General features: G+C 36.9%; 1 protein-coding gene across 2 annotated transcripts in view; it reads left to right on the top strand.

Moving 5' to 3' along the window:
• LOC130910044 (zinc transporter ZIP11) overlaps positions 1 to 16,075 on the top strand; it is a 78,783-nt gene that overhangs the window by 48,168 nt on the left and 14,540 nt on the right. For both annotated transcript variants that reach the window (XM_057827074.1, XM_057827073.1), the window contains exon 6: positions 259 to 417. In XM_057827074.1, coding sequence (XP_057683057.1) covers positions 259 to 417 — 159 coding nt within the window. The remainder of the gene's footprint in view (positions 1 to 258; positions 418 to 16,075) is intronic.

Below are 16,075 nucleotides of genomic sequence, written 5' to 3'. Positions count from 1 at the left end.
GGTTACAGGTTGATTAATGAGTCGCGGAAATTTGAAGGTTTCACTTACTCATCTGGCTCCTCACCAATTTATAATAACGAACATTTGCATACTTCAGTATTTAGAGCCTTCTATCATTTTGAGCGTTGTTCATTGCCGTTTTCCTCATCCTCATCAAATATTTTTCTTCCCTTTCTTCAAAAATTGCCTTTGTTGTTGTTTCTTTTTGGGTTAAGTTTAGCTGTATTTCTGTTCTCTTTGTTTTTGCCATTGAAACAGAAGAGGGGATTCAACTCCCCAGAAAGAGAGTATCTCATTGGGCTTCGTCGGGTGATCATGAAACAGAAAACAAACATCTCGGATTGACTGGCCATTCAGGAAGCAGCTGGAGACGCATCCTTCTTCTAATCCTCGCCATTACTATTCACAACATTCCAGGTAAGAACAATTTGATAGAATATGATATTAAATAGCCGATATTTGCGGCTGATATACTTTTTTTAAAGCACGTAGATTATGATTAATTGGTCATTTAAAAAAATGCTTCAAATCTACAATGATGACCTGAGACAAAGGATTAATCCTAATGCAAATGCTTCGCTAATGCTACAAGTTACGTTTACAGTGTCAAGATCACTCAGTAAACACCTTAAAAGGCTAAAACATTGCATTTTCTCTCATGCAAGAAAAATAAATCTTACAATATTACAAAACAGGCAGGGGCGGGGTTGCCCGATCGGTGAAGACAATCGACAACCCCGCCGCCGTGTGATATGAGCCAGGGTAGTTTTGTGTGATTTTTCGCTTTGAAAGGCGAGAATAAGACTTTGAAACGCCGCTTGATTCGGGTTAGCATGTCGGCTAGCTGCAGAGGTTGCGCTAGACTTTTTCGTTGTCTGTCATTTTGACTGACAGGGTCATAAAAATCCGGTCATAATCTATTTTTACCTGTCACTTAAATTTTTAAAATGATAATAATGACATATTGACGATGATGATAATAATGACGTATTTAGTTTTCATTCATTTTTAATTAATATTCTGTCCGAACAAGCTTAACAGAGAATCCACACCGTGCCATCACACATCAAGCAGATGAATATGTAACTTTTTCTCCGCAGTGACAAAAACAGCTGACTGTGGCCCCAGTAGGTAGGCTACATATGGAACAATGAAATTAACAGTTCACCTGCTGTGGCCTGAACGCAGTCTCAAGGCTCAAACACACCAGCAATGTGAACGTCGCGTCAACGATCTCGCCGCGATTACACTTCGAAACGCGACCATTAAAGTCAATCAGTCAATGCACACCAGTCGCAGTGCGTCCGCGTGTTAGACGCGTCCCAGAAGCGCTAAATGCGACGCACGCGAAAAGAACAGCAGAGTTTGTTTTTTGACGCGAGAGGCGGCCCCTTGCGTCAATACTACTAGGTAGGATCGGGCAGGCCGGAAGTCACTCGTGTAAAAATACGTTGGATCCTGTCGATTTTCAAAATATGCAATCGTAACTTACTATATAAATAAAATCAACTGAAATGAGCTAAAACACCTGCAATTAATACGAATAATACACAAATCCTGCTACACAATTAAATTAATTTCTGCGTGGTGCTTTAACTTGAGAAAAATCATCAATAAAGCTTAGAAAAATGTTCATAAGAAAAAAATTGTTAAAATCTTTGTTACGACTGAAACGAATACTCGAGCAACTCGAGTAACTCGAGTTTAAAAACTGATCCGAGTAATTTTACTCACCTCGAGGAATCGTTTAATTTTGCCAGCTCTAAGCATCACGTTTTGCCCGGACTACTTTTAATGCGGGACAACGTGCTGACGTCACGTTCGTAGAGGAAGAAGCAATAAAAAAAATTTTTTTTAAACTTACCGCAGCCGACAGCCACTCCAAACTACGCCGACGTTGCTAAAATGTTATTTATTTATTTTTTATTTTATTTTATTTTATTATTAGGAGTAGTAGTTTTTGTTTTATTTTTTATTTTTGTTTTATTTGTATTTATTTATTTTTATTCTGTGACTAAGTGCGAACTTTTGTCTTGGTTTTTACGTTGTATTGATTTAAATGTGATTTTTATGATCTTCATGTGATGTAAAGCACTTTGAATTGCCTCGTGTTGAATTGTGCTATATAAATAAATTTGCCTTGCCTTGCCTTCCCTAAAAACTACGCCCGCATGATGCTAGTTTAGTAGCAGGTAGTGTCCGATGCATCTCATAGATATCGCATGCATTTAAGACCAGAATTGCAATGACAGACTCGGCCGCGTCTGGGCAGCGTTAGTAAACAGCCGCCATCTTTAAGCAGTAGACGTCTCATTGCTAATAAATACAGGGTGACTCAAAAAAAAGTTTACACTGCCATAATACAACTTAAATGCCATGTTTATTCATCTTAGAATTAGAATTTAATCACAAATTATACATTATTGTAAAGAACATGTACAGTACACTCTATTTTTCAATGTGTCCTCCCTTAAGTGTCACAACAGCCTCCAGGCGCCTGCGGAACGCTTCTTTATGTAGGATGCTTTCATCTTTTCCCAAGATTTAACAATGGACCTCTCCAAGGCTGCCACAGAAGTTTGTGGCTTCTTACAGGCACTGTCCTCCACAGTTGCCCATATGTTATAATTCAGGGGATTGAGATCTGGACTCTGGAGTGGCCACATATCACCTTGTCAATCAACTTTTTGGCCCGCACAGATCGGGTTTTCCAGACCCAGGTTTTCGTGAGGCTGTTCCAGTATCTTTCAGCTTCTTTTTAACTTTGTAGACTGCACATCTGGATATTCTCAGATTTGCTGCAATCTCAGTAGGTGTCAGACCGGCACGCAGCAATTCAGGTACAGCTAAAGTTTTCTTCATTTTCAGCAGAAGCACAGGAATTGTAGAGACGAGAGATTACCAGCTGCATTGAGTGACCTTAATGAATCACTTAAGCATGACAACCTATTTAGATATGTTTCAATGGCTTTCAATGGCAGTCAACTGAGAGTAAACTTTTTTTTTGGGTCACCCTGTATAACGTTACTGTCACCCGCTCACGTAACGTTAGCCCTTCGGAGGGCTAGGTTTCTATTGATTATGACCACTATCGATGCGTGGCTAACGTGTCTTACATAAAGGGTTTATTTAATCTGTAAAAACACAGCGCTGTAGAGTGATGAGGGTGTAAAATTAAAACATAATAAAGCTAACTGTCAGTTTTAGCTCAGTAGTCATTACTGAATAAATGTGCTCCAATACAGCAGGTATCATAAATTTATTTTGAACACTGCAAAAACTCAAAATCCTACCAGTACTTACAGTTTAGACTAACTTAAAACTTAACTAAAACTTAAAAATAGCTTGACACAAATGGAAATTGTATTGAAACCCGTGGGGAAAAACACATAGCTTTCAAGTGATGTGTGTTATCAAGCGTAATTACACTTTTAGGTAAGAAATATGTTGTTGTTTTTTAATAAGATCTAGAAGTTTTTTGAGCGAAAGCAGTGAATTTTTTTTTCTAGTCACATCTTTGATGCAATTGTTGGCTGTTTTCAACAATGTACATCGAAAATAAAGACATTGATTGACTGAAAATGGTTCAATATTGGATTAAATGTCTTTTTTTCTCATGTATATTTGTAATTGCTCTTTACCTGAAAATAAAAATATTTTATCCGAGTACTCGATTAATCGATAGAATTTTCAGTCGATTACTCGATTTCTAAAACATTCGATAGCTGCAGCCCTAATCTTTGTCATTGGGATCGGTTTTTGCTTCAGCACATGACTTTTTTTCTTCTTTCTTTCAAAAAGAAAGCTGGCCAATATGCGGGGTCTGAAAGGCAAAGTGTTGTTGTTTTATTACCTTTAAATACCCGCTATTCTCGTGCGATCTTGCAATCGTCGCGTGAGCCGATCGAGCCGCTCCACAGACGCGCTGCTCGTGAAATGCGTCCTATGGAAATTGACGCCGAGCGTCACTGGTGCGTTATCGCGGCGGGATCGTCGATGCAACGTTGACGTTTCTAGTGTGTTTGAGCCTCCACACTTTCCACCTGGTGCACATGGACTTGAATTGCGTGCCCGCTTGTGCATAATCAAATGTCTCAAGAAGAAACTTTTTTGAAGAAACTCCGAGTAAGGCCAACGACGTCATGCATCAAGAGAGACAATAGCTAATTAATATGCTCACTCGCCACCCTGTGGTCTGGGGTGTGAATTACAACCTGTCAAAATGACAGATGGACTTCAGTTTTTTCCGTCACCGTTTTAAAAAACCGGTCAACGACGGAAAATATTCAGTTAACGTGACCCCTGGCTAGCTGTCACACCTCCTGGTTTGTTTACGCTCTCCGAAGCCGGGGCAGGGAAATGACAAAAGCCAGACAAACTCCGGTGGCATAAAATATCGTTCGGGATGTGCATGAAGTAGACAGTTTTGACCATTATGGAGTAATTTTGCCATGTTGTACTGAATAAATGCATTTTGAATATTTCATATTCCATTTAGCACATGTCATGACCATACCTTTTATTTAGCATATACTTAAATATATAATAATATAACATAAATACTTAGATAAAAAGAATATCCCGTAAAAATATTGTGGAGAGATTGAAACAATGATGACATTTCGCTGCTCTGTGTCGTATTTTCCTCGTTCTGGTACTTCCCCCTCAATGGGCTAAATCAGATGAAACAGTGACCCTGCCGACGTCATCCTCCTGTTGAGACGCTAGAGCGCTATAATGACAGGCGGGTCTAAACAGCAGATCAAAAGACTAATTTCTCATCATCTGAGCTTTGCTAAATTGTTGTATGTAGTCGAATCGTCTCAAAATAAAATTCAAATCCACATCATTATGCCATTTAAGATGTTTTTATGCTGTCACAGGCGCTTTAATGCTCTTTTGAAAGGGCAAGCCTTTATTTTCCATCTCCTAAAGTTTGTTCTGTGACGGATTAAATGTTCCTAATCAGATTACTCGGTTGATTAATCGACGGCTAAAATAATCGATGGCTGCAGCCCTAGTACGGTATCGATATCGAAATCTCTGCAGGAAGCCAAAAATGGTATTGGTGCAACACTAAAATGCAGCTGAATAATTTATCAGTTGATTTGATTTTCCATTTGTGCCACTTAAAAGGCAGGAGGAGCTTTTGTTGCGAATCAATATTTCCATTAAAAAAACAACAATTTCATTTTAGCTCTTGAACACAGTAATCCTGACGTTCCGTACAAATTGCCATTATGTTTGAAACCGTCTGTTTATTCTTTTCATTGATTTAATTGCACAGTAACAATGCATCACCAGTAAGGCATCCATTAGTTGCGGACCTCATGCAGCTGCCCTTTTATACGCTAAATGTTTAACACATCCTTGCTGATTGGCAGGGCTGTTTCAATCTGCGCAGCAACATTTCCATAATTAAAATATGTGGAGAGAAGCCAATTTTAGCGCAGGCAAATGTGGAGGTGGACAAGCAATTGTGCAGTGTTTTTCCAGTGACATTTCACGTCATATGCAGTTGTGATTGTGAGACTTGGCGTTAGGATTTTGTTAGCAACTTGTTTTTTTGTTTTTTGTTTTCTTAACAGTGACACCTTTTTAAAATGATATATCGGTTCTTTGTGGGAGCATATCCATAAGCGGAGTTTAGCGGGGGCAGGCCCCCCCGGTGGCCGAAAAGTGTCATTGCATATAATTGACTTTCCTATGTATATATATATATATATATATATATAAATATATATAAGTTGTAAAGCAAGAAAACAAACAACAAAAATGAATTAAATGAAAAAACAATTTTTTTATAATGGGTCCAAATGATTTTTCGAACAGATCATGACCTTACACGGTCATTTGCTTTGCATATTGACCCCCCCCCCCCCCCCCCAAAAAAAAATTAAAATTGGGGAGGGCAATTTTATTTTTCAAATCATTTTTTTCTTTGATTGGAAAAAAATATAATATAAAAATAATAATATATAATAATAATAATATAATATATAATATAATAATATATAACAATTTATAATAATATATATACATTTTTTGTTGTTTTTTGATTGAAGCAACTTTTTTAGGGATTGAATAATTTAGACACAAATGTCCTACCCATAATATGGCCCAAACACAAAAAGTATTGCTAAAATCAAAGAAAAAAATATTTTTGATGAAAAAATTAAGTGTCCAAATGCAAATTTTTGAGTCTGAAATATTTTTTCGCATTCAAAACTTTTTTTCTATGATTGAAATTTTTCTTTTTTTGATTGTAGTGATTTTTCTTTTGAAAATATATATATTTTTTTGTATGAGGCAACTTATTTTTGGATTAAATAATAAAGACACAAATGTCCTAGCCAAAATGATGCCCAAACACAAAACAGCTAGGGCTGTCAAAATTATCACGGTAATTAATTTTTTAAATTAATCGTGTTACATCATTTGACGCAATTAACGCGCATGCCCCGCTCAAACAGGTTAAAATGACAGTGTCATGTCCATTTGTTACTTGTGTTTTTTTTTGGTGTTTTTTTTCGCCCTCTGCTGGTGCTTGGGTGCGACTGATTTCAGTACCATCCATGAGCATTGTGTAATTATTGACATCAACAATGGCGAGCTACGAGTTTCTTTTTTGTTAGAAAATTTTACAAATGTTATTAAAACGTAAACATTAAGAGGAGTTTTAATATAAAATTTCTACAACTTTTACTAACATTTATCTTTTTAGAACTACAAGTCTTTCTCTCCATGGATCGCTTTAACAGAATGTTAATAATGTTAATGCCATCTTGTTGATTTATTGTTATAATGAACAAATACAGTACTTATGTACTGTATGTTGAATGTATATATCCATCTTGTGTCTTATCTTTCCATTCCAACAATAATTTACCGAAAAATATGGCATATTTTGTAGATGGTTTGAATTGCGATTAATTACGATTAAATAATTTTTAAGGTGTGATTAACTCAATTAAAACTTGTAATCGCTTGACAGCCCTAAAAACATTACTTCAATTAAAAAGTTGCTTCAACCAAAAAAAAAAAATTTCAAATAAAAATAGCTTTCATATGCATTTTTTTTAGTTTCAAATGTATTGTTGCATTCAAACCCATTTTCTTTTATTGAAGTGACTTTTTTTTTTTAATTGAACATATATTTTGATCGAAGCAACTTTTTTTTTTTTAATGAAGCAATTTTTCTTTTTGATCGAATAACGAAGACACAAATCTACCTCCGTATGGCTCCGCCCAGGGGCTACAATTTTTGACTGAGGTAACTACATTGGCACGACACCGGCGGTCGTACCATATTAGATGGATGATGATCTTGGCGAAATGTATAGCTGTCCGGCCAGCAGCCTGATTTAGAATTCCCCTCAAGAACGATAGGAAACAAAATAACGCTCATTTTCAACATATTATTATAAATATTCTTGCAAGTTAATTTTATTGCTGACACAGTGTTTCGGGGTCATCAACATGTTGTGCCCCCCCTCCCCCAGAAGTCAAACTCCGCCTATGAGCATATCGATAATCTTTTGGGCTACAAAGTATTACGATAGATCACCTTTTTCATTATATTGTCACACCCCTAGTAACAACTGTTCCAAAAAGGGTTCAATTCTTCAATTTATCATGGAGAAGCGTGGCGTATTTTAGTCTAAATAAATAATTAATGCCAAAGCTTCGAATTAGGTTTTTAAAATAAACTTTTTCATCAATACTTTTTTTTCCTTTTGATGGATAGTATTGGCATTTAAACCGCAGTTTCTGCCACCAAGTAGCAACCCTCTCCGCCTACTGATATTTGTCACTGTCAACACTTCCTCACCGTGCCTACATTCGATGTGACAGCTTGTTTCAACAACTCTTATGAGGGGAAAGAGGTAAAAATGTCTGACAGGAAAATTGCCGAGGCTGAGCATATTATACTGTTAAAGCTTATGTCATCATATGTAGTGTTGTTAAAGGGTATTATAACACCTGGGGAAATGCTAATATTCCATCATTTATCCATAAACGCATGCCTTTTGGATTCATATCATGCCACTTCGTGTAATCATACACATCGCAACACCAAGAAAATGATAGAAATTTGGATCGATTGTCAAGCTAAAACGACCGGCGCCCGAGATCCCGGAAATCTAGCATATTGTGTGGGTGAGGTCACAACAAGGAAACAACCGGTGTTCTGTCAAAATTTGCTCCCTTATAAAATTTTGCTCCCAAAGCTTTTGTGGCGCTGAAAAAGCCCTCTTTTACATTCAGTTGGACTCTCAATGTTATCCAAAGCTGCTAACTAAACTAGATACATCATAAACATACATGTGCAACACGAAAATGGCGTAAATTAATTAGGGCTGTCAAACGATTAAAAATTTTAATCGAGTTAATTACAGCATAAAAATTAATGAATCGTAATTAATCGCAATTCAAACCATCTCTAAAATATGCCATATTTTTCTGTAAATTACTGTTGGAATGGAAAGATAAGACACAAGACGGATATATACATTCAACATACTGTACATAAATACTGCATTTGTTTATTATACAAACAATAAATCAACAAGATGGCATTAACATTATTAACATTCTGTTAAAGCGATCCATGGAGAGAAAGACTTGTAGTTCTTAAAAGATAAATGTTAGTACAAGTTATAGAAATTTTATATCAAAACCCCTCTTAATGTTTTCGTTTTAATAAAATTTGTAAAATTTTCAATAAAAAAATAAACTGGTAGCCCGCCATTGTTGATGTCAATAATTACACAATTCTCATGGGTGCTTAAGCCCATAAAATCAGTGGCACCCAAGCGCCAGCAGAGGGTAGCAAAACTCTTTCTTTATCCACCATCCGCACAGTCTCTCGTGAATTTTTCTTTTCCGACCACATCTAGGGAGGTTAGCCACAGTGCTATGGGCTTTACACTTATTGATGACACTGCGCATGGTAGACACCGGAACATTCAGGTCTTTAGAGATGGATTTTTAGCCTTGAGTTTGCCCATGCTTCCTCACAATTTTGCTTCTCAAGTCCTCAGACAGTTCTTTGGCCTTTCTTTTCTACATGCTCAATGTGGTACACACAAGGACACAGGACAGAGGTTGAGTCAACTTTAATCCATTGTAACTGGCTGTAAGTTTGATTTAGTTATTGCCACCACCTGTTATGTTCCACAGGTAAGTAACAGGTGCTGTTAATTATCAAATTAGAGAAGCATCACGATTTTTCGAAGGGTGCCAATACTTTTGTCCGGCCCATTTTTGAAATTTTGTGTAAAATGATGATTATTTTTAAAAAATCCATTCTCTTTTGTGTTTTTCATTGCAAGCAAAACCAATGAAAATATTACTACCAAAACATTTGTAATTATAATTAGGGTTGTTCCGATCATGTTTTTTTGCTCCCGATCTGAACCCGATCGTTTTAGTTTGAGTATCTGCCGATCCCGATATTTCCCGATCCGATTGCTTTTTTTTATTTTTTGCTCCCGATTCAATTCCAATCATTCCCGATAATTTTTCCCAATCATATACGTTTTGGCAATGCATTTAGAAAAAAATGAACACAACTCGGACGAATATATACATTCAGCATACAGTACATGAGTACTGTATTTGTTTATTATGACAATAAATCCTCAAGATGGCATTTACATTATTAACATTCTTTCTGTGAGAGGGATCCACGGATAGAAAGACTTGTAATTCTTAAAGGACAGATGTGACTTTGTATATTGTGACTAAATATTGCCATCTAGTGGATTTTTATGAGCTTTCAGTAAATGATAACTCAGACATTTAACTTCTGCCCAAATGCATGATGGGAAGTGCACCCATGACTGTGCGTAGTGCTACCAATTGATATATATTCTCTGCGTTGGGAAATAACATAGGGTTCTAAGAAAAAGATCAATTATTACCTTGCTTCCCATGATATTTCTAATCGTAGGGAGAGGGATTGTAAGGCTATTGCCAATTAACAAAAGGCTCCTAAGGCTGCCAAAATTCACTCTGCTCATTTTAAGCTGCCTTTTATCTCTCTATATAGGTAAAACGCCGCCATTACAGATTGAGCGCGACAATGCGTGAGTGGGTCGTGCATGCTTGCTTCCCATGATATTTCTAATCGTAGGGAGAGGGATTGTAAGGCTATTGCCAATTAACAAAAGGCTCCTAAGGCTGCCAAAATTCACTCTGCTCATTTTAAGCTGCCTTTTATCTCTCTATATAGGTAAAACGCCGCCATTACAGATTGAGCGCGACAATGCGTGAGTGGGTCGTGCAGCGCATGCATTAATTGCGTTTTTTAATGTGATACATTTTTTAAAAAATTAATTACCGCCGTTATTGGGATAAATTTGATAACCCTCCCTCAAGCCTAAACTAAAGACTCTGGATGAGTGTAACATATTATGTTTGTAACGTTAAATACAATTAGAAAACGATTTAATTAAAAAAAAATATATATATATATATGATAAAAAGGCATGTCCGATATTTTTTTGCCGATTCCAATACTTTGATCGGGACATCTCTAGTCAGGGCAGCGGGTGAAGTTCACCGTGTTCCCCGCGACAGGGCATCGTACCATCGCGGGCACTCACCGATGTCACACCCCCGTAGCGGTGCCCTATTTTCGGCTTAGACTCCATCAAAGTCCGATGGCTGGATGGAGCCCTGGTGACCATTGTTCTTACTTCCTGCTTTTATGCCACTGGCGTAGTCACGTACCACTCAAACATGTCGGAAGTAGCTCAGTGTGGTACACACAAGGACACACTTTAATCCATTTTAACTGGCTGTAAGTTTGATTTAGTTATTGCCACCACCTGTTATGTGCCACAAGTAAGTAACAGGTGCTGTTAATTACACAAATTAGAGAAGCATCACAATTTTTCGAAGGGTGCCAATACTTTTGTCCGGCCCATTTTTGAAATGTTGTGTAAAATGATAATGATTAAAAAAAAAAAAAAAATCAATTTTCTGTTGTGTTTTTCATTGCAAGCAAAACCAATGAAAATATTACTACCAAAACATTTGTAATTATAATCATTTTCTGGGAGAAATTGAGCATTTTCTGACAGAATACAGGGGTGCCAATACTTTTGGCCAGCACTGTATTGACAGCAGTAGACGTCCAATACATTTCGCCCAGGGCGGGCTGAAAGCAATCCTTCGATCCTCATCTTGTGCCTTATTTCAATCAATTCAAATAGCAGACAATGAGCTTGTACTTCCAATTACCATCTGGAGCCTCGGGCACCAACCGCTAACACCTGGCTAATTCAAATTGGTTTTGCTGTTCAGCTAGAGTCTTGTAAATCACTGTACATGTAGATGTTTTTTTTTTCTTGGTCAATCCCAACGTGAACGCATTCTGAAAAGACAACAATCTGCATCAGTTCCGTGAAACAATGCACGAGGCGATGGAATGCCTATTTGCTTCACGTAATAACTGTCAATGTTGATTATTCCTAATGTCTTTATGGTAAATTAGATGGAATATCCATTCAAATAAGCTTTGAGATGGATGTGGCTATTTGTCAGCAATTTACCTGCAAATCTGTGTTATGCCGGCATTGGGTCGGATCAGTAAAATGCGCATGACCTTCACTGGTATCTGCTAAACTCAATACTCATTGTTCCAACTGGCCTAATGAGCTTTAGCACCTATGCATTGGGAAAATAATACTTAATTAGTTGTTGTGTAATGTGAAAAGGCAGCCTTACAGAGGAAGTATTGATTGCCCGCAAATGGCAACACAATTGATGGAAAATGAAGAAGTAGGTGGGGAGAAGAATGCCATGGAAATGAGTCTGTGTTGTGCCAATTAACTGTCCGCAGAAGAACAATCAGACTCGCCCCTGGGATCGAACGCTCGAGACGGCCACTCCACGGGTGGATGCGTGGGGACATTTACTCCTGCAGAGTGCTTATTTTCCAGGAAAACAATTCAGGTGGAAAGCAGTTGACGTGCCGCTCTACTTACAAAATTACTTGGTTCTAGAAGTAGTTTTATAACATTAAAATTCTGTAAGTAGAGACGTGTCTTCCTTGTAAATTCCCTATTATGTTCCTAGCCAAAATTCTGACATAAATCTTTAATGATGCATAAAAATTAGGGCTGTCAAAATTATCGCGCTTACTTATATTTGACGCAATTAACGCACATGCCCCGCTCAAACAGATTAAAATGACAGAACAGGGTCATGTGCACTTGTTACTTGTGTTTTGTCACCCTCTGCTGGCACTTGGGTGCGAATGATTTTATGACCATGAGAATTGTGTAAATATTGACATCAACAATGGCGACCTACTAGTTTATTTTTCGATTGAAAATGTTAGATTTTTAAAATGAAAACATTAAGAGGGGTTTCATTATAAAATTTCTATAACTTGTACTAACATTTATCTTTTAAGAACTAGTCTTTCTATCCATGGATCGCTTTAACAGAATGTTAATGTTAATGCCATCTTGTTGATTTATTGTTATAATAAACAAATACAGTACTCATGTACAGTATGTTGAATGTATATATCCATCTTGTGTCTTATCTTTCCATTCAACAATAATTTACAGAAAAATATGGCATATTTTATGGTGGTTTGAATTGCAATTAATTACGATTAATTACAATTAATTAATTTTTAAACTGTAATTAACTCGATTAAAATTTTTAATCGTTTGACAGCCCTAATAAAAATACATCAAAACATGTCACAAATACATGTTACAGTGCTGGCCAAAAGTATTGGCACCCCTGCAATTCTGTCAAATGTTGCTCAATTTCTCCCAAAAAATGATTGCAATTACTTAATTAATTAGTAATATCTAGAGCTGTCCCGACTAGTCGACATAGTCGACGTCATCGATGACGTAAATCCGTCGACGAGCACAACATCCCGTCGACGGTTAATGAAGGGTTAAAAAAATATATGCGTGGAAAGTTAGAATGTCGGATGCTCTGTTTGCAAGCGGGGAAAGCGGCACAAAGCCAAAAAAAGCGCACCAGAGTGTCCAAAACATTGCCTTATTTCAAAGAAACAAAGGAGAGTACACTCTTCTGTCCTGTCTCTTCAATGCCAAGCTTGGCTGCACGTCGGCCGTGAATAAACACCTCAAGCGCCTTCACACAGTTTGTAATTTTTTTTTTTTTTTTCATTTTTTGTACACCAGAGGGTGCTGTCGCCTTACTAAATAATAATGTTTCATTGCCAATGGGCCTATAAGTGCTATTAGTATTGTTCTTACTGCTAATTGAAAGGTTTATTTCATGTTATGGTTTATTTTATGGTATAGAAAACTAGGTTAAAATAAGGTTAAAAGGTCATAAATATATACAGTATATACAGTGATTGCACTCAAGGGAGAGATTGTCAATGATAAGGTAATAAGGTAAAGGCAATTCATATAGGCAATTCATTGATATATAAATAAGGTTTAAAAGGAAAAAGGTGAAAAGTTTTTGTTAATTTCTAATTGTGTTGCTTTATTTGTGTGTACCGTAGCTCTTACAGTGTGTTTACATCAAGGATGGAATAAAAGTTGTAAACCATCAGTTTAAGAGACCATCTTTTCAATCGGGATGCTACACTAGTTAATTCTATCAGCATTTGAACTCATTGTTTATTTGTGATTTATTATTGTTATTTACGTGTTTATTTGTACTTTAATAAATAATTTGAGTGTTCCAATATGTTTTTTGTGAATTGATAAGCGTCAACAAAAATTTCATTGCTAAATTAGTAAAAAATAAATAAATAAAAATAAAAATTAATTATTAAATTAGTCGACTAATCGTAAAAATAGTCGGCTTACTAATCGGGAGAAAATTAGTCGTTTGGGACAGCCCTAGTAATATCTACATTAATTTTGCTTGCAATGAAAAAACCAACGAGAATAGGGGGGAAAAATTAAATCATTATCATTTTACTCTGAACTCCAAAAATGGGCTGGAAAAAAAATATTGGCACCCTCAGCCTAATACTTGGTAGCTACTCTATAGTAGGATACCAAGGAAGACCCCACTTCTGACCCAGAGACATAAAAAAGCTAGGCTGGAGTTTGCCAAAACTTACCTGAGAAAGCCAAATACCCATTGGAAGAATGTTCCCTGGTCAGATGAGACAAAAGTAGAGCTTTTTGGGAAAAAGCATCAACATAGAGTTTTCAGGAGAAAAAAATGAGGCCTTCAAAGAAAAGAAAATGGTCCCCACAGTCAAACATGGCAGAGGCTCGCTGATGTTTTGGGGTTGCTTTGCTGCCTCTGGCACTGGACTGCTTGACCGTGTGCATGGCATAATGAAATCTGAAGACTACCAACAAATTTTGCAGAATAATTTGAGAGGTTAGAGCTCAGAGGTCATGGGTCATGGGTCTTCCAGCCAGACAATGACCCAAAACACACTTCAAAAAGCACTAGAAAATGGTTTGAGAGAAAGCACTGGAGACTTCTAAAGTGGCCAGACCTGAATCCCATAGAACACCTGTGGAGAGATCTGAAAATGGCACCCTTCAAATCTCAGAGACAGTTGGCCAAAGAAGAATGTTCTAAAATTCAGTCAAAGCATTGGAACAAATGGATGGATGATGGATACCGGAAGCGGTTGTTCGCAGTTATTTTGTCTAAAGGTTGTACTACCAAGTATTAGGCTGAGGGTGCCAATACTTTTGTCCGGCCCATTTTTTGAGTTTTGTGTAAAATGATAATGATTTAATTTTTTTTTTTTTTCATTCTTGATACGTCCCACGGACGGCTCGCTAAGGGCGTAACATAAAACGAGCCACACAAGTTCACAAGTGGCACAAATTTATTTACACAGTCAAACTCACAATGAACAATACTGTATATACAAAATGTGGAAGAAGCACAGCTTCAGGGTAAGCCCAGGCCAAAACAACAAATAAAAGGAATCTACACTTCAACGCCACCCGCTAACTAAACCCTGATCGTAAAAAGGAAAGAACACAAAGACAGCCACTACCCTAGCTTCCTACTCTAAACAAAACAGGAGAAAATGGGTTGAACAGAAATGGCGGCTTACCCCTACTGCTTCTGTGCTCTTATTTATACAGTGGTGAACAAAAACGATCCAATAATGGCAAAACACAATAGACCTCACCGAAATAGCGGGAATGTAACAAAGTAGCGATCAAACGCACACGAGAGTGAATGGCGAGCAAACAGCTGGCGAGGAGGACCGCGGCACGAATGCTGTCAAATGCGACCTCCGCTGTCAGTTGACAGAGTCTTGTTTTTGAAGCTTGGCGCCAGGGCCATCAAAATTTTCTCTTGTTTTTTTTTGTCATTGCGGGCAACATAAATGAAGTAGGGCTGTCAAAATTATCGCGTTAACGGGCGTTAATTAATTTTTAAATTAATCACGTTAAAATATTTGACGCAATTAACTCACATGCCCCGCTCAAACAGATTAAAATGACAGCAGTGTAATGTCCGCTTGTTACTTGTTTTTTGGTGTTTGGCGCCCTCTGCTGGCGCTTGGGTCCAAATGATTTTTTGTGTTTAACCCTTTATTGCCAAACGTATCACATTTGATACACCTAAAATTTCATGATTTTGAGACTTATTCGGAATTTTGACAATTCTTTTTGAAAAAAAAAATGATGGATGCAAGTCAACTCATGCATCTGCAGGTTTAATGAGAAAAACAAACAGGATTTAGCAAGGGTTATAGATATCAGAGCGCTGATTACACATATTCATTTTGACCTTTCATTTTACAAATTTGAAAAATAAGGTTTCGTTAGGACCTTATTTTTCAAATTTTGGGATTCTCTGATAATGGCTTCATGTTGCAGGTATTTAAGGGTTAAGCACAATGAGTGAGCATGGTGTAATTATTGACATCTACCAAATTTTAATAAAACAAAAACATTAAGAGGGGTTTTAATATAAAATTTCCATAACTTGTACTAACATTTATCTTTTAAGAGCTACAAGTCTTTCTATCCATGGATCGCTTTAACAGAATGTGAATAATGTTAATGCCATCTTGTTGATTTATTGTTATAATAAACAAATACAGTACTTATGTACCATATGTTGA

Source organism: Corythoichthys intestinalis, chromosome 21, assembly GCF_030265065.1.
Source record: "Corythoichthys intestinalis isolate RoL2023-P3 chromosome 21, ASM3026506v1, whole genome shotgun sequence".
Taxonomy (NCBI): Eukaryota; Metazoa; Chordata; class Actinopteri; order Syngnathiformes; family Syngnathidae; genus Corythoichthys; species Corythoichthys intestinalis.
Note: the sequence above shows the minus strand (reverse complement) of the source record. Positions and strands in the feature narration are given on the sequence as shown.